This window comes from Harpia harpyja, chromosome 5 (genome assembly GCF_026419915.1).
Source record: "Harpia harpyja isolate bHarHar1 chromosome 5, bHarHar1 primary haplotype, whole genome shotgun sequence".
NCBI classification, from domain to species: Eukaryota; Metazoa; Chordata; class Aves; order Accipitriformes; family Accipitridae; genus Harpia; species Harpia harpyja.
In genome coordinates, this window is record NC_068944.1 from 32,907,161 (window position 1) to 32,933,315 (window position 26,155).

At 39.5% G+C, this 26,155-nt stretch overlaps 1 protein-coding gene across 2 annotated transcripts in view; it reads left to right on the top strand.

The window, feature by feature from the left end:
- The window catches only part of SPIDR (scaffold protein involved in DNA repair), a 201,163-nt gene that overhangs the window by 104,405 nt on the left and 70,603 nt on the right, over positions 1-26,155 (top strand). For both annotated transcript variants that reach the window (XM_052786958.1, XM_052786957.1), the window contains exon 9: positions 24,410-24,617. In XM_052786958.1, coding sequence (XP_052642918.1) covers positions 24,410-24,617 — 208 coding nt within the window. The remainder of the gene's footprint in view (positions 1-24,409; positions 24,618-26,155) is intronic.

Below are 26,155 nucleotides of genomic sequence, written 5' to 3' on the forward strand. Positions count from 1 at the left end.
TCAAGGAAGGTGGAGCTGAGAGGAGAAAACCAGCAGTATGACACACGATGGAAAAAAGTTTCCATATGCAAGTTTGGTGAAGCAAGGTAGTTCCTAACTTTTCTGTCCTCATAGTTTTTTACTTTCAAGGATACCTTCAGGGGACATACATCACTAAAATGATTGTTTCTGCGTAAGAAATCTCCCTAGTTTCCTGAAAAAAAATTAAATTCCAGGTCTTGCATGGCTGCACATAACTATTGTACTGTCTGGTCTACTCTACTCTCAGGCTGGTTTGCATGTTTTTGGTGTTTCTCCATATACATAGTTAATTTTCAGTATCAGTTCTTTTCTAATTTGGAGCATATATAAGAAGGGGGGAAGAGTGAAAATTCAAAGTAAATGAAATCTGTTCTCCACGTGTTTTTAGTTACTTTGAATGCTAATCGATTTTATACATCCTTTAAGAAACTGCATCTCCTGAGACTTTTCAAAGAGCTGTGAGACTTCCCTCTGCTTGGACTCAACTGAAAATATGAGACGTGTTTATTATGATCTCAGTTGTTCCTTAAAGGTCAGAGCACCAGTTTAATTTATGACTCAGCACTCTAGTTACTACAGTCTAGGTAAAATGGAGACTGTAAATAATTTTCACCACCATTTCTTAATTTAGAAGCTATGCGTTCATTTTGCACACCAAAAATGCTTGTTTTCTGCAAATGTGTTAAAATTTCAGTGAAGAAACTATAATTTTCTCCACTTTGTAACAACTAAGTAAAGAAGAAAGGAATTCAATCACTGCTGGTTTTTCTTTGTGGCCATATACTTTTAAATAAGTCATCTAGGAGGTTGTATTTCAACGGATGGATTTTGTTTCTGGTTGTTGGAAAGCTGAATTTTTATCTTCTTTTTGGGAAACTGTGTCTGAGTTTAAGTAGAAATAAAAGTGTATCACAAAGATCAAGACTTGGACAGAAAGGTTTAATCACAAAATGGTAAAATATAGTTAAAAAAAGAGTCTGCGTAGGCGGATCACAGAATCTCAGAATTTTTGTTTGTTTTACGGCTACCATTAAAGCAAAACATCATCACATTTCTGGGAATCTTGTGTGATCAAGGATTATAACACTGAGACGATGTTTATATTAATTTTTCATTGGAACTTTTAAAAGCGAATACTTATCCGTTATACGATTAAAGTTCCTGTTGCCTGCTACCAACCAAGCACATGCCTAGCAATTTTTGCTCTTGCTGGATTTTTTACCATTACCATGAAAGGAGCTCCCTTCCTTAATATCTTTGTTTTGAACGAAGAAGTTCAAAGCTGGTGGCTGGATGACAGTGAAATGAAGAAATAGCTTTAAACCATTGTAGTTGACCCAATTCCAAGTTAAAGATAAACCTTTCTGATTTACAAAGTATTGCATTTCAGCTTGGTCTGTTTTTTCAGGAGTTTTGTCTGAAAAAATAAAATGTGAAGTATATGCTCAACTTGGTTTTAAGTAGAAAAGCTCAGAAACGGCAGTTGTCAAAGCTCACTTTGGCTGTACATGGTTTTTGCCCGGGCAAATAAGCTTTCTGCTGAGGGGAAAAAAAAAGAAACTGAAATCCTTACCAGCTTTAGCAAGCCCCAATATGGGGCTAATATGTGTCAACCTCAGCAGCATCAAGGGTGCTTGCTCAGAGAGAGGTGGGGGTTTGCCCAGTCCTGATGCTTCTGGCTGATGGTTTTGGGAAGCCAGGCTCTTCGTTTCCAGAACAGAAATCCCTCTTGCAACACAGCACTTTCCTACTCTCCTTTGAAAACTTGGACTCTGTAATAGAGGCGTGCTATGTTGCTTGTGAGGTATGCAATGCCATGGTTCGCTCCTTCACCTCAAAGGCGGCTTGAGAAAAATCTGTCCTTGTATATTTTCTCCAAGGCTTAAAGCGTCTTTACACTTAGTAAGTCCTTCTGCTAGGAAGAAGCTGATGGAAAGAATTGTGTAGTAAACTGTCAATAGCCCAAACTGCAACATTTGCAATATGCAGCTACTTGAACAATTTCACTGTTCTGTCTTTTTTTTCCTTGTACTAGTGAGGGAGGGATTTTTTTTTTTTTTTTTTTTTCCCTGACCCAAATGTTCTGGAGTTTTTTCAGCACATATTGAACACTTGGCTCCAAAAGGACACCAATCACTACTAGAGGTGTAAGATGGATTCCAATGATAACTATGTGCTCTCAGACCTTTAAAAAAATTAAAAAATAAGGCATTTTTTAATCCAAATATTTTGTAGTTGTCTCACTGCCTGATACTGGACCTTGAGGCATCATGTTATCATGAATTATCATGTTAAACCTTTGGGTTAAAGCTTAGAAGGATAAATGACCATACCTGTATGTTGGATAATTATCTTAGTGGAAATATATGTGAACACTATATATGGACTTAATGACAACAATGTAAGTTATAGTATTGCAACTTTGAATATAAAGCAGCACTATTTGTCTTGCACCCTTTACTCCCCGTTTCCACTGGAGCTGACTGATTGATTGCTTTTTGCCTGCCCTCGATTGTTGGTTTGAGGAGCAGTCTGAAGCTTGCTTTGTTTTCCTTGCAACTTCTCCCTTGGGCTGCCGCATCCCTTTGTGCTTTCTTTATTGCCAACTTGTTTGATTAGATTAAGGAAGGATTAAGGGATCCAGTACCCTTAACAAAAGGCAACCCATCATTTATAAATGTGTAAACTTAATGTAATTACTTCTTAATTCCTTGTGTTAAATAAAAAAGGGGATTCTTCAGCAGATAAACCCTGACAGGTTTTTTGAAAATCAAATGAAGGTAATTTGCTGACTCAAAGATGTGTATGCCAAAGATGCATATCCCCCACAAAGCTCAGGTTTTAGTTGATATGAAGAACTTTGGCTACTTTGATCTCCTTGCGATCCAGATAATACACCTTGTTAGTCACTCTGCACTAATTTCTAACTATTTCTGACTTCCCGTAATGAAAGAAGGTTTTGTCTCTGCTTGGACAGCTTAGGATTTGCCATTAATTGATAGGTCAACTCTCTTTACATAAGCAGTGGTAAAGGATATAGTAAGGAGATTATTCAGCTTTTATTCAAAAAACTAATGTTTAAAAGCCCTAGCACCCATTTTGCTTCTATCCCTACCACTAGCAGAGCTGTACTAGTAGTAATTCTGGTAAAGAACGGTCATAAAAGCTTAGCAAAAAAAAAAAAAAAGGTAACTTCCTGCCTGTAGGCTCAGTTGGCCTCCTTGCATTTGGGGTTTTTTGGTTTCACAAATTAAGGTAAAAAACTCGTCAAAGGAGTAAATTCGATTCTGTTAGACATTGAGGTAACATACTGTGTGCATCTGTGTGGAGTCTATTCTGTAGGTGATTTAGGAGCGTCTCAATGAGCAGAACCATTTCTGTGCAAGGCCTGTCAGTTTCAATTTTATAGTATTTTACTATTTGAAAGTTAACATCTCGATTTCTAGATTTCTTGTAAGTGGTTTTTCCTGCCTCTCACGTGGAAGAGGAGTTGAGAAGCATTTCTCTGGACAGCACCATCCCCTTACACAATTTAGTAATGCATTAGGAGTAGAACGTTTCACCTACTTTATTCTTTTGTGGTTTGGCATGCGTTATTTTTCTTCTTTCTTTCCCTGGCATTGTTGTCTATACTCCATATTGTGATTGGGACTGTTTATTTTTATGATACCTCACAGGTCTGTAACTGGCTAATTCTGAGCTGGCTACCTGCAAGAAGCTGTCTGTGATGATTAGAGCAAACAGCAGGGCTTTGCTTACATGTCTCTGCCAGGCTGGTGTCAAAACACTGGTATCAGAAATGACGCCAGTTCTGTGGCAAAGGTTTCTGTTGTCTTTCTTTTTTTTTAAACCAAAGACCGTGAACATGATCTGCTAAGAGGCCATCAAGCTCTTGCTATGATCACTCACATTTTACCATGGAATAAACATGTATAGCTTGTCTGTCATCCACAAGACACTTTAAAGGAGTTGCTGAAAGGTTCGGAGCACTGCCTTGGGTGTAATGATGAGTTTCCTTATATCGAGTTCTATTTTAAAGAAGAGAGAGTGTAAATCCTTGCTGTAAGAAGACTGAAATTAACTCTGGATAAATTATGAATGACTTACACTGACTTGAGATTAGGCAGGACAGTTGGAGAAAAGTATTTAGATTGCAGTTTTCGTGTTTGTGCTACCTTACTTCTGTGACTTTTGCTAGCTTGGGATTGCGACTGTTTGGTGCTTCCGTTTTCACAGGAACTAGGTTACATTAGAACAATGATGGAAGCAGCTATTGCATGCACGGGCAGCTCTTGGCTGTCTACTGCACCTGCAAAGGAACAAGTTGCAATTAGCATAAGCATTGAAGAGCACGTTTTCTTTGGAAGTTGGCTTTTGAATGTATTCATCGGTGTGGGGGTTTTTAAGGCAGTAAAGAGTATGAGGTAGAGGACGATACATTAGAGGAGTTCACTGCTAGACAGGCGCTCTGACACCCGAGGCTGAGGCCTGTGGTACACCCTTGCCTCGGCTGTTCCAGCCTTCTCCGGCTGTTCCTGCTTGTTCCTGCTCCTGCACTATGGCACTTCTGCCAGCCTAACAATGACGGGGCTCTGCCATGACCTGGATCTGACCGGGGGACTGCTCCAGCTGTAAGATTTTCTCGTTTTTCTTTCTTTTTTTTGAAGGCAGGGTTTTTCATTTACTTTGTTTTTCAAGTTGGATGAGTTCTTCATCTGGTTTGCAGCACAACCCACAGACACGTCAGCCTAAAATAGAGATGGGGGTGGACCACAGGGTGAGCGTAATTGTGAAGCCAGAGCTTCCTTTTCTGTGTTGCTTTAGACAAATTACCATCCTCTCTACCTTCATTTCTCATTTCATGAGATAAAGGTAGAAATACTTTAATTAAAGCAGGAGTTATGACACTTGTTTATTAAAACCGTTGTGTGAGCTTTTTAATTTTTGCGCAATACTCTAAAATCTTCAAGGAAAATATACTATTAAAGAACTAGGTATTGCTTTCAGCTGGCTTAGCACCTGCATCTTTAGATGTTGATGCAATAACAGTTTTAATTTTATAAAGTGCCTTTTTCAGTAGAGGAAACATCCTGCATTCTTGGACACAGAACTGCCCATGCTGGGTTTCCAGTCCTCATGCCAGTAACTCATTCTTGTCCTGAGGACTGAAGCTACATGCTTAGAAAAATGTTCAAGTGGTTCAGCAAATCTATCTGTTTAGCAGAGGTTCAGAGAAGTCACTGATGTTCTCCTTTCTGTTTTGAATCTACACTAAGCATGATTGCCCTCTTAAAATCTGCAGGACTAGCTTAAAAAACCCTCTTGTTCCCTGATTTTCTGTGGCATATCAGCTACAGTGCAGCAGTAACACTGGTGAGCAAAAAAAAAATATTGTTTAATAGCATGAGATACAAGTTTTTGGAGTTAAATTGCCCGTTACCTTCTTAAAACATTGTTTCAAAGTGAATGGCTGCAATACAAGATTCTTGCACTTTGGAAATGCAGTTCCTGAGCTGTACTGCAGCATTTTTTATTACAGTGAGTTAAGTGAAAGCATTGGAACTAATAAGTGTTTTCAGTCCTAAATGTGAAAGTCTTTATTTCAGTTTATCTTTACCTCAATTTCCTTATGCACTTTCTTTGTCTGGTGGAGGCCAATACACCCACGTATGTCTACAAACAATCAACAAAACGATGAACTGATGAAGGCGTTTCTCTTGAAGGCTGGGAAGGGAGGGATTGATATAACCAAGGCACACCGATACTAACAGGCTCATGGAGCTGTATAAATGTGTAATTAGTGAAACGTGAAACTTTATGCTTAACATTTGGCAACTAATATCTCTAGTGTGCATTTCGGTAGACTTTTGTTGAAAATAGGCGTTTTAGATTTGTGTGGTTGGTTTCAGTGGGGAGGAAAGAGTTGGCAGAGTGTGGGCGATTAAGACTCTTGCTGTGTGAATAATACAGAGCAGAGGTAGTAGTTTGATAAGGGTGGAGTTAAAATCCTTAAGCTGTGTACTGGGCTCTTAAATACTAAAATATGACTTATGTTATACTCATGGTAACTTTCCCTTTGATGTATCCAGCTGAAGACTTAGACTTAACCCTATCTTTGTGACTTATCTACTCGCTAAGTTGCGCGGGCTCAAGAGCAAACACTGTCAAGAGCCATGGGAAAAGCACTGTGTTTTGGTTTGTGCCTGCATATCTTTCTCAACATTTATTTCTGTGAAAGCTGCAATTTCAAAAATAAGATTGTCTGAACAAACACTGCCAATTGCTTTTCTTCTTTGTTGCATTGTAATGGCGTGAACCTAAATAATTCCCCCTCAGTTCAAGAATCAGCCTCCCTTGTGTTGAACAGTCAGTGAGAATCTGGAGCCGACCTCTAAGTGAAACAGGCAGCTGTTATTTTCTTCACAACATTAAGTTTCAGTCATACAAATATAGTAGGATCAAAAATGAAGAGAAATTGCAGAAACAGTCATAATGCAAATCCTGAACTTCTGATTTTTGTCAGATGAAAAAGTAAAGAAATCTCTAGTTCATGGTATTCGCTAGCATTCCCAAAAGCAGGCAAGGAAAGACCCTGTTCTAGGTAACTAAATGAAGGCACACATGTAATAAACCAAGCCCTCTTCTATTTTCCATCAGCCGGCCCAGGGCTTATCTGTGTTAAAAATTTAGGTTTCTTTTTTGCATTGGAGTGAAATTTTTGCATCAGCTTAACTCTGATGCAGCCTCTCAGTTTGCCCATGGTTGTAAAAAAGGCAGCATAGTGGTGGAACCTGGGGCTGAATTAAGGCAAAGCACCCTTACCTGCATTATGTATAGCCATACTAGTATAAAAATCCCTAGGGATAGCTATGCCTCTAAGACTTAGATTTTATTGCATTATATTAATTTTGTTCTGTAAAGTAGTAATTTTGTGGCTGATTTACGTTTTGTTTATAAAGTAAAAATAAATTATTTTGATTTTGTTTCTTAGGCACCAAATAACTCAAATCTAAATCTTGCCAGCATAACTGATTAACATTGTAATAGCGTCTTTGGGATATTAATGTACGCACTACCTTATCTTGTGCTTTATCTGACCTTTATCTGTTGATTTTAATATCCTTTGTGGTTGCTAGTGACGTGTTTTTGTTGTAGACAGTGAGGGATTTTGGCTCCTGTTTATTTCTCTGGTTTATCCCCATTCACTCTGTTCTGTCCTCTCAAAGAAATAACTGCATTAAGCAGAAAAAAACCAAGATAAACTGTAGCCCAGAAGCACGACAGGAGTCGTGTCTGCTTGAAGTGTTCAGAAAGCATGCTGTGGGTACAGTTACCACTCTAATGTGGATTGGCAGTGAAAAAATGAATTGCTTATCCTAAACAAATGCAGAAGAATCTTTTTTACCCCTTTCCAGCATAATTTACATCTCTGACTTATGTAAAGTATTTGTATAGGGTAAAGTTTAGCTGTTGCATGTGCTTGCAGCATTGTATTGTCTTGCAAGGCTTAGGTTCTTGTGATTCATATCACTAAACCAGTAGAAAACTAATCAGAAAATAAATTTTTAAAAAGCTGGGGAAGGGGAAGAGTATGACTTTTTGTTGTTCTACTCATTAAATTGGCTCAGCAGGATCAAGTATATCCTAGAGTGGAAGGGAGGCAAAAGGCAGAAAGGAAGCGAGGCGACCGGTTTCAGTGGATCGTCACTCACCGCTGCCTGCTCTGCGGGTGGCAGATGCCCGCTCACGCCTGCCGTCTTGCTGGAGATCATTGCCCCATGCCAGCAGATAGTGGAGATGAATGTGTGAAAGTCCTGCATGTATATTAGTGTGTAATCTGAGAGCTGAGTGGAAACTGATGATTTAAGGCAGTTCATGCTAACCTGGCTGGCTTTGCACTGAAAGGATTAGAGCTTGGCGATGGGGCTGGTAAAGTCCTGGCGGTACCTGGTGCTGAACAGCTGTGAGGGGCAGGTATCCTGTTCAGCCACTGCAGCTGGGTCTAGAAACAGCACACCGTATGCTCCTGGATGTATTACAGTTCTTGGCTGTATGGCCATGACTATAACCTCTCTATATTTGCCATGCTGTTGACTTCTTCAGAGTCACTTGTCTACATGGGGCTGTGCTGAGCACCAGCGTTATTGCCGTTTGTGCAACCGTTTGTCAGTTTAGCTCCCACAGTTTGGAGATATGTAGGAGAACGTGGAGTGTAGTTCTTCTGCATGATACCATGCTAGTTTCTCAGTGCATGTTTTCATTGATATGTGACATCTGATTTGGCTTTCAGGGACATGGAAGAACCTGTGTGGTTTCTCTGTAAGTGATTTAGTTCAATTTTCATGCAGTTCTACTACAGTGTTGTCATGGTTGAAAAGTAAAAGACAGCAGAAATAGGAATGGAGATCTCTTCTCTTAGCTATATCTCTCTATCCACAAAAGCAGGGGATGAGAAGACCTCCCTCTTCTCAGCATCAAGGAGACAGAGATGTGGAAGATCTCCCTCTTGGGCAAGAGGTACATTTAATTACAGGAGGCAGGGAGCAGTTTGTAGTAAGGTTTCATTATGATTTTTTACAACCCATTGAAGCCTCCCGTGATGTGATGGAGCTTGCGATGCTGAGAGAACCTCTGCAGAAATGACCTCTGCAGAGCTCATCTCTCCTGCTTTGGCAAGGGGATCGCTAGGTTACAGATTGCCTCTATGCTCTGTGGGCCCTGCCTGAGCAGCATGGCAGGCAGCATACACCTCAAGGCTGTGCAAGTATGGCCCCCCAATCCTTCTGTAGGAAATGGAGAAGGAAATTGGCATTTCTGGAGTGTATCTCCTCTCCTCTTAAGGACATCAAATGAACCCCTTCCTGAAGTGGTTTGTTTCTGCTTATCAACTGTAAAGAGAGTCTAGGGGACCAGTTGATAAAGTTAGCTAGATAAATCCCAGTCTTAAAATGTCTGATAAATGTTTTAGGCTTGGAACGTCTCCAGCTATTTACTGATATCTGTCTAATGTAATACTTTACATTTCCCTGCAGACTGCGTCACTCTACCCATCCATGTGACATAGTACATTTTAAACATTTAATTTTATGAGTATACTGTAGCTGAAGTGAGCAGCAAACATTCTTACCATATACCTAATATACATGCTGTATTTTATTTTAGATACACAAATAAATTGCTATTTTTATAAGCAACCATTTTCTTTCTTGGTACAAATTACTTGGGTGAGCAAGGCTTCTAAGATTGCATTTGGAAAGACTGCTCCTTTGTTTATATTACCTCTTTCTGTTTACATATGCTCCCAGATTTAAGGTATTATAGCTATAGAGAAAGAAAGGGCTAATTGTAATGAAAACACCTGATAGGACAACTGTCATTTGTACGGCTGGCATGTAGTAGATGTGCTGCAGATCGATTTATCATGCGAATGTGATGTTAGCAAATTCTCCTTAGCACCCAGCCTGAAGAGTTGGCAAACTATAGAATAAACTTATTAACGTAAGCATTTTTTGTTTGGATGCAATGATTATAATTTGTTCTTTTGAAGAATTACATTCATGTTACATCCTGCTCTTAGCAGAGCTCATGGTAGTTGCAATTTGTCAAAATTTGCCTTCTTTATGAACTTTGGTTTTGCTGACAAATTAAATTCAAAATTAAAACAAGGAATTGAGTTTACACTCTTTTGCTGCCAGGATCCTTCCCCAAAGATGGTTAGCCTAAGCATAAAGTTCTCAGGAGAGACTCATATCCTCTTCTTTTATAAGAGGTGTTTTAATGAGCCACCTGAAGGCAGAGAGTAAGCAAAATTACTTCCTTTTTTCCATCAGGATTATCACTTAGGGCAAGCGTTTTCAAACAAACATTAGAAGGCCTTTGCTATGTTTACGGTTTGGGAGGAGGGCATCTGCAGGTACTGTTTTTTCCACATGTAACTTTTATATCCAGTTTCTGTGAAAAGCATAGAGATATTTCTGTGGCTTAAAACATACTCATAAGTATATGCCAGTAGACAGAATTGCTTTTATCAAATAATGTGAGCCCTGTAGCAACCTTAATCTGGCAGCAAGGAGCACTGAAAGTAAAACTAACTGAATTGATTTTCAAGGTAAACAGGTGAGGTTAAGGGACATAGCAAGGGAATTTATTTATTTATTTACTTATTGTAAATTATACTGATCTAAATGGTAGTAATTATTTCAAAAAACTATGTGAAGAATGCACCGGCCTCTGGAATATTTTCCATATTGAGCATGAGATACCGTGGTTACGCATACCTGTGATCCTTGTCCTGCTGGTCTCTGTCTGACCTGCATTTGCCATACACAGGTTCCCTGTGCATGTATCGGGATAAAGCTGAATTGTGTCCTTTGACTGGGGAACCGGGCAGCGCTCATAGGTCTCAATGTCGAAAGCCTTTTTGTCATCCAAGGGTGGCTCTGTGTTCTGTTCTTTCTGGAAGTGCCATCCGTTTCCCTGGCTCTATATGTCTGAGTCTGTTATGGTAGCGAAAGATATAATTACCCTTTCAGAACATGCAGCACATTTGATACTGTCCAAGCCTAGGTGCGGTGGAAGCATGGTAAAAGTTCAGCCTCAGAGATGATACAAGTGAGCACAGAGGCAAAGTGTTTGCTTAAAATTTTACCAGCCATGCATTCTGCTGCATGAATTACTAATTTTCAATACTCTGTTGCTATGTTTTCTGGTCTAGCATAGCCTTTTTTCCTGTCTATGCCTACTCAAATAGTTGCAACTATTTTTGCCCTTCAGGTGGACCTTGTTACCATTACAATGTTATTGAAAAGCAACAACGATCTCTATGCATCTGTATTATCTAAATAGAAGTAAGCCAACCTTGTGCATAAGCATATATTTTGTAATGGATATGTAATTTTACCACATTTTGAAAATTGTTTGATGGCTGTTAGGCCTGGGTTTTGGTGATTTAAGAACCTGAAAAAGGTAGCTTGGAAAAGTCTGTATGAATGACTGCTAAGCTGCCACAATTGTGTTTAGTGTGTGTCCTTAAGCCACATACCCTCTGACAGCATGGAAGAGAAACTCCCTGGATGACTTCAAGAGGCTTTCTAAACTAAGTGTGCTCTCCTGATCAGACATAGCCAGACATTCAGGGCGCCCTGTAAAGGCCACCTACCTTCTGAAGTGAAAGGGGGAGGGTTTGGGTTAGGAGGGTTTACGTTTACAGAGAGCTGTTGTGGGTGGTATGTATTTCGGTGCTCTCTATTGGGCAGACACTCTTGGGTTTATTAGAGTGTTGAATTTTTTCAAAACTTTTTTTTTAACCTTTACAGAGTAGACTTAAGTAAAAATGGCAGTCCCAGATCAAGTTTAGAAGAAAATAAAGTGAAATCTGCTTGCATCTCAAGCCTTTCATGCATTCTGTGACAAGTTTAGAAAATTAAGGTATACTCACATACATAGCCATGCAAATATACATTTAGTACTGTCATTACGCGATCAGTTCTTGCCATGGTCTGTGGCAGCAGAAGGTATTATACTGAACACTGTCATGAAGGGATGAGCTTGAGACATGCTAAAAATGCACATAGTGCTTAACTGCTTTTCACGATCTGCTTTTCTGTTAGGCTATGCCTTTATTGGCATGGAGGCAAAATGTGGTGGGTGTGATGAACAGATGAGCCCTATCAGATGAGATAGTAGTTCTGCCTATCTGGGTACCCTATCTCCAGGAGTGCATGTTGGTAGGAGAATAGAAGGATTGGGCAAACACAGACGGATTCTTCCCTGGATTAACCTGCCAGCTTTCAGCAAACTTTAGTTCAAGGACTTGCAAGGGCAGAGGTTGCATTTCTGCACTTGGCAACATTTCTTTTAAAATGCACTTAGGCAAGTTTTTATGGGAAGGACAGTAAGTTAGATTCACTTTAAAATGAGTGCTCCTGTAGTTGAATCAGGCTTTGAAATGAGATTCTGTAACGCTGTTTGGCTCTGTGTAGCTGGTTGCCCAAACAATATCTGAACGACGAAGCTGTGTTTAAATAAGATTCTTTATAAGATTTTCAGCCCACATGTACGTGTAACCACAATGTAGAAAACAGATATGAATGTTTTGGCAGATACATAAAGAGGGTGGTGGTGTAGGAATTTGGAGGACAACAATGATAAAGAAGAAACGGAAAGACAAGTGATCAAGGGGTAAGACTCTCTGAAGAAAAAAATAATATTCTCCCCCCAAATTTAGGACACCGGTGGTTTTGCTGTGTATGTTCAGTATCACAGGTGTAAGGCTGTGGAAGGCGAGTTTCCCGTGCGTGCCATTCACCTTCTCAGCAGTTAGCCAGTGGGACTGCTGACAGCATTAGCCAAAGGCTGAGGGATCTGAGCCTCTCCTCCGAGACGGCAGCTCTGTTCTCTGGCGGGCATCCCAGGGGTGCTGGAAAGCAATGCGGTCTGCACAATCTCTCTGCCTCTTGACCAGAGACGGTCAGGGTCATAGACGTGAATATTATCTTTGTGACGCTTCAAGCAAGCAAACAGATAATATTTTTTTTGAAAGGAATGTTGCACGCAGTCAGTTGAATGTAAAAACGCCGCGTCAGATCTTTCACGAGCTGTTCCCTTGAGGGGATGTTGCGCCAGCTCACCCACCCGCCCCGCCGCGGCAGGGGCAAGGCAGGGAGGGGAAGGGAGCGCACACGCATGTGCGTGCACTTTTGTGTGTGTGTGTGCACGCGCATACTAGAGTCACGGAATGGCCTCTTTTCCCTTGATGAGTCCCCTGTGTCTTCCCTCTGATGGTAACTAAGCCAGGGAACTCCCCTTTTTTCCTGTATCGTAGTCCGGGAATTGTGCCCTGGACGTTTTTTCAGCTGAGCACATTTACATAGAGGAAATCAGCCCAAAGGCTCCAAACAGTATTTGTACTAGACAGTTTTGCGCTGGTTTCAGGTGTACTTTTTTTTTTTAAGCAACTGATAAAGGGGAAAATCCAGAACACAAGTAACTTTGCTTTAAAAACAGGTGTGTAAATACGTGTTAAAATACAACATCCTAAATATATTTACTTGCACAACTTAAAGCAAGAATGCACTAGTATTATTGCATTTATGTATGTTTTTTCCATGTCCTGTTTAGTGATGCAGTTGAGCAAGAGAATCATTTTTATTTAGGTCCATCTTGAATTGCACGTGAATATGAGCGTGAAGCTCTCTCCTGCCTTGCAGAGTGCCAGCACCAGGAGGAGCAGTGCAGGAAGGGCCTAGCAGGGTGGCTGCAGACCAGGGTGCGCTCCTTGGGAAAGGAGACTGAGAAGCTGGCCCTTGACCTGGCTGAACAAGAAGAGGACACTCTTTTAAATAAAAAAATAAACAAAATAAATAAATAAGCAAGCAGGGAGGGTGTTGCCACCAAAGTGGGAAAAAATGAAGAATTTCAGCCTATGTAGGGATGCGTATCAGCTGGCACAAACATGTTTCTGTGGAGTTAGAAGATGGTTTCTTACCAACAGTACTTCAGTTGTAGTCAGAATAGTCAGGAGGAAGGGCAGGTAGTTTTGCTGGAGCCTGATCGTTTTGTCAAAGATTTTTTTCTCCTGGTTTTACCTGTGATAGCATGTGACTGGACTCAAAAACAGGGGCTGGTTTGATCCTGTGTACATAGTGTGAAGCCTGGCATATTGTACAGTGATATTGTATTTGCTGTTATTTTAGTGAAGGTACATGTAGAGTGAAAAGTATAGAAAAGAAAAACAAAATGCATGATGATTCCTTTATAAGAACTCAGTCAGCAGTCCTTCTTTAGGTTCATATTTCTCAGGTTTTCAAATTTGGCTGAAAAATCCCTGCTTCTGAAATTTGGTATGCAGTTTCTAGGCCTGAGAATAGGGATGCCATCCTTTGTTAAACAATATGGGATATATTTAAGCCCCTGATTAGATTACAGTTGTTTGCTTGGGAAATGTGTGTGTAGGGGAGTTGGCTCATCCTTTATTGTATAAACATTTCTCTGTACTGGCTAATTTTGCTATTGTTCTTGGAATGTCATTCTCACTTTAAACTTCAGGGTTTTTTGCTTTGCCAGGGCCAAGATTTCCCTGATGGCACACCTTCTCCCTTCTGTCTCTCTCACAGGTTTTCTCCAAAATCTGTATGTTTTCACAGGTGTTTTCCCACAACTTCAAAGGCTTTGTTTCTGCTCTTTTCAGCAGGGAAGGGCTGGGTGCAGTAGTGAGAGATACCCATGCTCCAAAATGCTCCTTTCACTTGGAAGTGTGTTGCTTCTGCAGAGCTCTTTAGCTGAAGTGGGTTTTCCAAGAACCAGCCCTTCATGTGTGACTGTGTGTCACAACCTCATTGCTGCTAGGACTCTTCCCAGTTTTTAAAGATTATTGACGGCCCCTTGTTTTGGTGGGTGTGTTTGTATCGCACTTGTAGAAGTTTTACAACGTTTATGATACTGCTTCAAGCAATGACTCAGGTTGCAATTCTGTTTTCATAGGTCTTCTAGGAAAATACAGATCTCATTCTTGTTCTGAAAAAGTTCTTAGGTTTTATTTCTGTAATGATTTGTCTGGTATTTTCCCCCTTCTTTCAACTTGGTTTATAATTAGTTTCAAGGAGCTGTATTCATATGACTCTGCAACACACAGAATTGTGGTAGGTAAACTTGGCTTATTGGGTTGGTAGATGTTGAAGTATTTTAAAGAAACACAGAAGTAGAGCTGTGTGTACTTTTTTTTTTTTTTTTTTTTAAATAGTAAGGGCTTTCATCTTTCCACTATACCTCTGTAATTTTCTTCTATCTGAAGCAGAAGAGACTGTTTTCTTCTAGAAATAAATACTCTTTGAGATGGAAAAGTAAACCTAGAACATGCAGAAGCTGTGTAGCCTCTGAAGGCTAATGGGATCACAAAAAAGCGATCCAGGCGTTCATCCATCTCATTGCATTATTGAGTCTGCTCTGCCAAGTCACCAGCCCTCTTACACAAATCCCAAAAAGAAATTCAGGCATGTAAGAATAGTGTGATACAGTATGAAAATTCTCCCAGATGTGATCTGGTGACTAATTGTCATTGCAACTGTTCAATGAAATAAAACAAAACAAAAATCAAGCAGTGATCTGGAGACCAGCAGCATAAGATTTCAATATTAGTATTAGAAGTTTTTACTTGTTCTGTACAGTTATGTCTTTAAAGTAATGCAGGAATATTAAGATTGCTCTTGATTCAAAAAAGAAAAAAAAGACAACATTAAGGAGAATGTTGAATTTAAATGTTATTTCTCAGAGGATTTTCCCTTGTTCCAACTGTTAGAGAGCAATGCCATGGAATCCATCTATTGCGATTTAATGGAGAAGACATGTACTGTTACATAGAAGCAAAATGCAGCTCTGGAAGTAATTCTTGTGAGTGATAACTTTGAAGTACATACACTATTGACAGCTGTTTTGCACCCTGAAAAGAAGAAAGGTATTCTGTTTATCACAGAAGAGCAGTGTTTCCATGGCAGGATGAGCCACTGGGCTTCCCTTGCCCAGAAAGTTTCACTTGGGCTATGTCTACACCAGGATGTTTCAGTAAAAAAGTTCCCACTCTGGCCACTGGTGTTGCTGTCTTGTCACTGATGACGGTGGTGGGTGGGTTACTGCAGACAGGACTTTGCCTAAAACAGATTTCTGTGGTACCTGGCTTATCCACACCACCTTTACCTTTGTTACACATTTATCAATGGTAGCAGCAAATACAGTGAAAAAATTGATTTTTCTCAGCTCACTAAAGCTGAAGTGGACCACAGGGCAGGTAAACTTGGTCTACAACCTGCCTAAGGACCTCCGGAGCTCTGCACGGTAGCTCTCTATGCCAGGGGTCCAGCCATTTCCCTTTGCGTGGTGCTGTTCATTGAGACCTCCAGGCTGCTGCCCACCTTCTGGCTGAAGCAGAGTTTGACCAGCTCAGAGAGAGTCTTCTGCTTTGCTGTTGCACTCTCTGGCACTGAGCAAGCTCTTGCTACCTTTTGTGATCACCTTTGTGTTACCAGAGAACCCAGAACTACTGCTACTTTCAGCCACTCTCCCTGTACTAATGTGCTGATAGCACTGGACTTGTCTGTATAAGAAGTGACCTCACCAGGCCAGACCAGAATTTGGTCTTTCTCCATGTCCTGGCCAAGAAACAATAGGTAATGCCCAGAGGTGAGTACAAGAGCAAGAGAGGAGTACAAGAAACAAGTCCGATGGGAGTTTTTTGGTTGTTTTGTTGTTGTGCTGTCATTTGTTTTGTTTTGTTGGGGTTTTTTTAGTATTAGGTTTAGTAATAAAATACTTAAATAAAATCAAGCATATGCATATATTGAGCTGTCTTTCTGAATACTGGAGTTTGCTCAGGGATAGGTATTTGTTCTTGCTATTGTGCATGTGAAGACACTTGTGAGCATGTATGCAAGCATGGACTCGTAAAGAGTCTTTGCCAATAGCAAATGCCAAACCTCTATGGGAGACAGGGCTAGTGTTCTTGATTAATAATCTCTACAAAACATTGAACAATGTGTTCTAAAATGGAATTTATTTGTTAAAGTTTCTCTGATAATCCTCCAAACTTGAACCAACCAACCAAGTACCCTGACTCTCTATACCTCGGTCAGAAATTCTGAGCTCAAGTTCTTCACTCTAACACATGGCCCTCAGCTGCTTGGGTGGTTATTGCAGAGCTCTTCTGGCCTGAGAAGCAGCTTCTCCTGATACCTCAGGAGTGGTGATGCTGTGTAACGGTGGCAGAATGGCCACACTCCTTACCTTTCCACCACAGGCAGAGGAGTTGTTGGTATAACCTGTTGCTTCAAATCTCCATTGCATCATGGTGCCTACGAAGGAAATAAAGAATTGGACACGTTCTGTACAACAGAATAATATGCATGTTTCCTTCCTCTTCAACGGCACACTGTGGTCCTCACAATCCTGTGGACCCGGGAGTATGTTCATCCTCCCATAGAGTGCTGTAGAACTAGGGCTGGAGGAAGGATTTGACCTCTCTTACTAGGAAATTAGAGGTAAATGCAAAGTGCACATATAAAATGATGGACTCGGGATTGTTAGTATATACGACTGTGTTTTTAGTGTTCTGATAGCTTCATTAATATGTCAGCTTAGTTTTCATCTAATGATCAGAAAAAATATATAGAATGGTAGGACTTACTAGAAATGGAGTCAGAAACATCATGATGTCACTGTAGAAATTCATGGTGCATTTTTAGGTTGGAATTTCAGTCTCCTGAATCAAAAATATGTACCAGAAGTGGAAAAATATCAGAGAAGAGTGACAACGAGAGGTATGGAGCAGCTTCCCTGTGAGAAATGACTAAGATGACTAGGGCTCTTCACCTTGAAAAAGCAGTGGCTGGGGGAAGATGTTATAAAGGTCTGTATGAGGAAGTGCATTGAGAAGGATAATTGTTCACTGCCTCTTAAAAGCAAGAAGTGGGGGGGCAGCAATGTAACCACTAGGTGACAGATCAAAACAAATAAAAGGAAGTGGTTTCTCACATGCATGTAATTAGACTGTAGAGCACTGTGGATGCTGCAGGATGTTGTGGATGCTGTAAATGTACAAATGGTCAAAAAGCAGGCACATAAGTTCCTGGAAAAAAAGTCTGCCAAGGACTGTTAACTACAAAGATATTACTTCTGCCTTAGAAAGTCCCTAAGCTGAAAGTTCTTAGAAGTTATTAGAGAGTGTTCTGGAGAACTTTCACTACGTGCTTGCTTTTATTTTCATAGTCTTCGTCAAACATCTGCTGTTTGCTGCGGCAAGCTAGAGTATGGGGCAGATGGGCCTCTGATTTCACACCAGTATGGCCATTTTTGTTATCTCTGACATTCACCACAAGTTTTAATATGATGTCACTTTGCAGGTTGCTTGCTTCCCTTTTTTCTCTCCTTTCAGAATCCCTCTGACATATCCCTGGACTTTCTGGTGGCTCCAGCCATCCTCCCTCAGCCACCTCAAACCCTACGTGCAGTTTAGCACTGTGAGCAGAGAGAAAAAGTCGTGTGACTAATGAGCTTGTGGCTAGTCAGACACAAGTTGATATATGGGGTAAACACACAGATTGGAATTCTTTCATAACATCTTGATTATGAAAAGATAACCATGATATTTATATCTCCCTAGTTACTTGTAACACCCTCATACTGGGGGGCAGGGGGGGTGGTTTGGTTTGGTTTTGTTTTTAAAGCAACTTTCTCGTTTAATGCTTTATTGTGTGCAGGTTTTTTAATAATAGAACATTACATCTTTTAAAAATTGTTTTGTGCCTGACGTGTTAGGTATTAAAAAAATCTCAGCATCACAGTTGGAGTAGATTTTTAGGAGATTCTCTCAAAAGTAGAGATTCCCCAAATGAGCTCCAGAGATTGTTTTCATGCCAGTTTGTATGTAAGCGTAGCCTGTGAGTGGAATTTTATGTTTGGTGGTGCCAAAGGTCAAGCTTTGTCATGATAAATTGTGGTCCAGAATGCTAGAAATTTCAGGTGCTTTCATAGCTGAAGCAAGTGGCTGGAGAGCTCTGAGAAACTTCCCTACTTTCCAGTCTTCGTAAAGCCTGGTATTACAGTAATTTCCTGGAGGTGGATGAGATCTGCTTTGATATCCATCGGTGCTTTCCTACATCAGAAGACCTGTACATCCTCTTCAGTTAACACACGGTGCACCTCCCTGCGGAGGTGAGAGCACTGGGTGTGTGATATAATAGTGCATAATGTTAACCACAAGCTTTTTATAGCAGAGCTCTTCTTAAATGTGAAAATTTCCATACAACTTTTTTTCATGCTACAGGGTGTCACATTTCAAAAGGCAGTACTATGGCAAGCCAGTGGTTAGTTCATATGATTACTTCAAAATTAGTAAAATGATACAGTGATAAAAATGTTGGCTTTGTGTACCATAATTTCTTGCTGGGGTGATTTCTTAGGTTTACAAGTAATTTTGTTGCAAAGTACAATGTTATTTTGCAGAAAGAAGTTGTGCTGCAATAGAGAAGATTTTTTTTCATTACTTGTGTTGTTTTACTAATTCCCTTAGCGTCTGCTTTTTACTTATGGTTGAGTGACAAATGGTAACAGATTGGGTTATAACAATATGTACATTTAATAGGTGTGTATTCTTTTCTTTGTGTCTTGTGTTCATGGAATAAGTCCTCAGACAAAATATTTTTCCAGCAGGGGAACAAAACAAATATCTAGCTATTCACAAATAAAATGCATCATATTCTAAAAGTAGACATTTTAGACACAGTTTGAGTAGCTTTTTATTGTTACATCTTCTGCAGACCTGCTACTCTGAGGTGCTGAAGCTACATTTCTTTGGAAACCTGACAGTTTAGAATTGTGTATTTGACATATATGACTCTGGACATTGGTCTAGATGGTTAATATTATTTCTTCATGAAGAAAAGAGTACAATCAGCCTTGAGAACTTGTCCCACAATAAGCTGTTGCTTTGAATAAGATAATTTCAAAGAAAGAGATAACCAGCTGATTTTTGTTTTCTATCTTCGAGGTTGGGGCAGTGGAAGAAGTTTTGCATTATGAAAGCGTGAGCTCGCAAACACAGTATTCGTACAGATCGTTCAAGTGATGGTAAATGACGCTGATGGATTCTCACATACGAGTGGTGAGATTACTCACTCATGGATGAAAATTCTGTGTTTGGGCAATCTCTAGGCATGGCAGAAGGTAGATCTGTTCCAAATGGCTCTTTGATTTGCGCTACATATTGGGGAGATAGTTATTGTCCTTGGGTGGTAGGTGGGCAGAGATCTGTCTGGACCTGGGAAATTTGTTGGTTTTTTTTTAATTACTATCATTATTTAGGTGCTCAGGCATTTCTTGGACTTGTTACAATTTTTCACAGGTAAAACATTGCATATGGGACTCAACCCCAAGCGAGAGGCAGCATAAGCAACTTCCTCCATATTGGACAAAATAAGCAATTCCTAGGAAGTTAGGGATGGGCCCTGTGTGGTGTTCCTATGGGGATGATTCGTTATGCTTCTGGGCAGCAGTGTAAGGCTCTGGCACGCTCTTATCCTGCATGTACTACTACTGTTCTACTTGGTGGGTGTTAAATCTTCTTTACACAGAAATCATTGTTCTGAGACTTGAAATTAGCCTGTTTCATAACTACAGTGCATGTTGTAGGTCGTTGAAATGCTAAGAGTGTTCAGTTAATGCAATGTACTCTTCAAAAAGATGCTCTAGGCATTTTACACTTTGTAAAAGAAAAGAAAAAAAGTCCAATAAAATACCCAGGGAGAGCAAACAAAAAAAATACATTCTCTAATTTAAAGTGATCCAGAGTCATCTCAAGTTCATGAACCAGCACCGCTGTCTGATGTCAGCAGAACTGAGCGGAAGCGTGTGGTTTGTGAGCTAGCTGCTGCCGTAGAGTCACAACTTCTCGCTGGCTGAGCCTGTGGATGGGCTGTGCGGGGCAGACTGCAGTGCAAACCTGCCGACTATTCGGCAGCAGGATTAAGACCCTGCCTCAAGTTGAAACTTGAGCTACTTGACACCGTGCCGTGCTGTAAGTTTCTGCAGTGTTTCGTATTGCGAATGGTGATAGACCATGATTAGTAGAGAAGTAGGCAAGGACATCTCCTGCTTCTCCTCTGCCAGATAGCCATTTCATCACAGGAGGGAGGAAGAGAAAAAGCAAGCCACGTCCTTGGAGAGAGAAGCAAGCTGCTGCTAGAAAAGAAAAAAAAGAACATTATTGCCTCATGTTCCTGCAGCATGTGACCAGTTACAGCAATTGCTGATTGTCTACATACCAGGAAAAAAAAATGCCCTGTAGTATAAAATGTTCACAGTCTCTACTTCAGGTCATTACAAATGACCTTTCCTCTAAAGGCAGTTATTAAGGAAGTCAACTACTAATCCCATATTTAAATATACTTTGCTGAGCAAGAAGAAAATCAGAGAGTACACGAGAGGTTCTTTTTTTTTTAAGTCTGTAGTGAACTTTATTTTCTTTCCATTGTCTCTGTGTGCTTTGCTGAATGAGGTGATGTTTCTCATTCTTTGAAAATAAGCTTTTAAATATAATGAAGCGGATAGGAAAGAAGAAATTTAAGAGAGGTCATAGAAGACTTGAAATGCCCATTTAACACTTTCTCTGTTAAAAGGATGCTACAGAGAGTACTCTGTATTGTACAGAAGAAGTAGGGATACTTCTGGCTGTAGAGAATCTGCAGCTGGTGCAGATACAGGAGGTTGAGGTGGTCAGTTATGGTGTCTCAGGCACAGGGGCAACACATGCAGCTCAGGACCACAGGGATTGCTTGGGGAAATGATTTTTTTTTCCCAAACTGTTCCAGCTTGATTGGCTTTCTTTGCCCTAGTCTGTATCTTTCAAGCAGTCAAAAAGAATTAAGGTGTGTGTGTGTGTTTCTAACATGGTTGCCTTTGTTGCAAAGAGAATGGTATGAGCAATATACAATGGCAATGCAGAGTTTTCTGCCATGATCGTGATCAAAGTTCCCATCCTGCAGAGCTTGTTGGAGCTAAGCAATACTAGGAAGAATTTCTGGAAAAGGATAGAGTTTTCATTCAATTAATTAATATTATATTAATAATTATATTATTTGTATTGAAGAATATATATAAAAAAACTTGCGAATAATATATATTATATATCTTTATTATGTATTATATATAGATGATATACATTATTTTCTATATTATATATTTATATGTATATATAAATATAAAATACTTATATTTAGCCACCAACCTGTACAAAAATAGTGAGCTTATTACAAACGTTTTTCTTACTTCTTTCATTTCAATTGGTTATTATTTCTATTGATTGCTGGTCCTTTTCATTTCCTATTGGGAGGAATCCATCCATTGAGAAATAGGGAAGATTTAAGTAGACTGCTGTGATTATTCCTCTGACCTAGCTGAAGAGTTACTGCTAAGTCTGTGGACACCTATGCAGGTCTAAAACAAATGATTCCTTAAGGAGAGTGTTTTTAGTGAACTCATTGCAGGTAAGAAATGGAGGGCTTCTCCTGAAAGTGTATATATGTCCCTTTTTTGCTTTGTGGAAATGCCAAGTAGACATTAATTTATGCATTACCTGTGTAAAGATATGATGAAAACTGAGCCAAGAAAGCTCTTGGTGGTTAGAAAAGTACTCGAGGCATGTGGAATGCATAGGCATAGCAAACCCATGGAACACGTAATTTGCGTATCAATAAAGCCTACCTGCCTTTAAAAAAAAAAAAGCTGACCACATATCTGCACAGGAAAATAAAAATAAAACCATAAACCTCAGCGTTCCTGCAAATGATTTGCTACTAACGTCAGTATTTTTTTAGAGAATGAGATGATTTAGATCAAGCAAACATTCTTCTGACATTAGTGACGTAACAGTCTCGTGTTCAGAGAGATTTCCTGTTTACTTTGGGTCTGAACATAGACGTCTCAAGAAAGTAGGTGCTAAAATTTTCATTCCACATCTGCATATAAAGACAGCCCGAACTGTTCTGAGATCTGCAGCAAACTTTTATATACATTTTTGTTCTTTAGAAAAAAGGGGGTAGTGACAGTTTAAAAATCTCATAAGAACAGAGATGTCTTGGTTTGCTGATGAAGCTAATTCCTCAGTTTTAATCCTGTAATGCAGAAAATTATCAGGCAATGTCCATTTGGCAGCCTTGTGAGCTACTGTCATGCTCTTCTTAACTGGGACCTTTGTTAGCAAATTCACCTGGATTCAAGGGACTTGGTGTACCTTGGGGATGACTACTGCTCGCTTAGATCTGAAGAGCTCACAGATGGCAGTAAGGCATTGTAGTGAAGTTCAGTGCTTAGTTTTATGCTGTAACTTTTCATTAATTTTCTATTTCAAATCATAACTTTGCGAGTGTTCGCAGATAGAAGTAATACATCTTTTTTATAATTTAGTGTATGATTCATAGTTTTAAGTTGCAAGCTTAGTTTTAGATGTATACTTTTTTCTAAATGGCAGAGATCATCTTCCCGTTGCATTATTTTCCTAATTATAAAAAACAGGGATTATATTTAGTAACTTGCTGCAACTCTTCCTATGCCTTTGAAAATATGAATGCGTTAATTTCCATTTAGCTATCCATTCCCTAGAGAATGAAGGAGTCTATTATAAAACAGACAATGGTCAAGATCTTGTATGGACTGATATCAGAAATAAGTATTTTTGAGTGGTTTGTTTTGTTTTGCTTTTTAACTTTGTATGGTTGCATTTTGACAAACAGTGTCATAGATTTGAAAACTTGCTTCATCTCTGTAATACGACTGTTGAGCAGTCTAGAGACTGAAGTCCTGAGGTTACTTCTGAACTCAGGTCAACTCAGCTTTGCTGCCAAGGCAGGAGGCCTTGTTTTACTCCCAAGCGATAAAAATCTAATAGTAGAAAAAAACAGCCTGCAATAAAGTCACTAAGTGAATTTTGTTTCTGTTTTGATGGTCTCTAGAAAATGAGATTACTGGTTGTTTTTGTTAGCTGACTTCATTAGATTTGTACCCTGTGAGCATAAAAAGCGTATTTCTAAATGTATGATCATGATACTAGCATATGAAAAAATCCCAACATCAAGACATGCTTTGGCATTAAATTATCACGTGTTTAGAGATTCTGCAACTGTTACCTTAACCTGCTAGGTGAGAAATTGCTGCATGTGAAGCTGTTTGGGAATTTACATTGGCACTAGAAACCAAAACTGGGTCTTGGAGAGCACATTTATGACAGCAGCAAACACACAGGTAGAATAATATACAGCATATCATAGGAAAAACCATAAGACTTTGCTTTTAGAAAAAGAAAGGAGAAAGTGGAAGAATACTACTTGCTGCTGGCTGCAGTGAGAATGAATTCGGGTTGGTGGGAAGCACTCACCAGAGGGCTGTCCTGGTCTGCAAGGGCCAGGCTTGGTCTAGCAGAGCCATCGCTCTGAATTAACACAGAGCAGGGTTAATAATCCTTCTTTCATGGCTTTTACCTCAGTAACTGTATGCAGGGATTCCTGGTGCTCTTGGTTCTGCGCTGACAACGCAGAGACACCAAGTAGCATTTATGTGAAACCAGATGGGGTTCCTGGGGCTCATCAGCTCAGCCGGCTTCCAGGTGTAATTTGTCCCTGGATGCAGTGGAGCTCCACTCACCCAGAGCTATGCCTGAGCTAACAGGGCTGATCCAAGCTGAATATATCTATGGGGTGGGTTGTTTGCAATTTGGATAATACACCTTTTGAGCGTTTCAGTGGTAACTATAGAAAAAGGGGGAGAGAAATACAACACACTTTTTAAAATAGTGCTTATTGGTAGTTTAACTTGTAATGGACCTGATGCCACTTAAATTACTTTTTTCCAGGCAAAAACTGCTTCTCAGAAATGCAGATGTTCCTGTTATCATGCATACATATTTTAGTCAGAAGGTGCTACTCAGTGAGCATTCAGAAACAAGAGAGAAGACATACGGTCTTACAAAGATGCTTATTAGGAAGAATATTACATCTTTGGCACAGACATTCAGTCTAGATGACCTTGATGAGTTACGCCAGGAATCTTCAGATAATCAGGTAAGGTCCATTTGGTTCACAGTTTAGCACTTGGTAAGTAGTTGGTGAGCAGATGTTCGGGAATCATAACAACAACAAAAAAATTCTAAATTACTGACCTGTTCAGTTTCCTCTTTCATTTGACCAAGGCTGAATTATATGCAGTGTTTATTTTAATAATATTTTCTTAGTGGAGGCTTTTGGCCCATCCAAATGCTGAACTGCTGTGAGGTTATTTTGCTGAAGTCTCACTACTGTGCTAAATAGTAATTGTAGCTTGTTTTTTCATTGATTTTTCTCTTATTCTTTATAGCTGAATAGCTAAGCTGTATTTGAAAGAAAATCCGTTTTCTGCTAACTCACCCAACTTATTATTTCAAAGAAATATTCCCTTTTCCCACTCCTATTTCTTAACTCATTTCCTAATCGATCCTATGCTTTCTTTAAAGCATCAGTTGGTAACACCACCCCCCTTTCCTGCCCCTTCAATTTGTTTTCTTTCCTATTTTGACTTTGTTTATATTAAAATGACAACTGACTCTGCATGTCTCTAGCTGTTGTTATACAAGCTGAGATATTTTAAGGGATCTGGTTTTCTGATAGTCTGTGCCAGCACTTTCTGAAAGTAAGGCTCTTGTAAAGGCTTTATATTGGCCACCCCAAATCATTCTTAATATTTGAGAAGCTTGACCCTACAAGTTTGATGAACAACACTGAGTGTCAACATTTGTATTTGTCTTATAAATAATTCCCATTACAGGTCTGGGAATGAAAAAGTTACATAAATCAAATCCTAATCTCCTTTCTTGCTTCAACTCTACCTTGTAAAAAGCTTCTACTGTGGTATTAAAAAAACAGAACAATTCACTTTTCCCCTCATGGTTCCTAACAACAAAACCACTTCATTTAAATCTCAGTAGACAAGTTTTATTGCAACCGCTTTGTAGACAAAGGGTAGTGTCATACCACAGTTTTCTTTTAAATACTGCAAATTCTCCTTTTCTACTGGTCGATAATGCTTATGGCACAGTCTGTAATACTCTGAAAACCTTTCTTGGCACCCAGCTTTTTATATAAACAGGTTTCATTGTGAAAATAGAAATTTGGCTCATGCTGGGAAGGAGCCTATATATATAGATTATGAACGAAATTATCTTTAATGTCCCTTCCAACCCAACCCATTCTATGATTCTATGAAATTACTTGTTTAGATTAAGGCAAAATGTAGCATAATTTTATTCATAAAATTTATTTCAAAAGTTTGGAAGATTTTATGCACAAAATATGTTTTGGAAGTAGCAAAAGAATAAATTAAGGTTTGTACTTCTAAAGTTTTATACTTTTCATTAATCATCTAATTCTTTTACACTGAAACATTTTACATTGAAATGTGTAAGTCTGAGGACTAACTTACTGTTCTATAAAACTAGACGCCTGTTATTTTCAGCCTAATCTGAAAGTCCAGAAGCATTCAAGATGGATTTTACCCCCTTTTTAGAAGAGGAAGGAACAGAACATCAAAGAACTAAAAATGAAACTCAGTTCAAGGGGAAGAATCA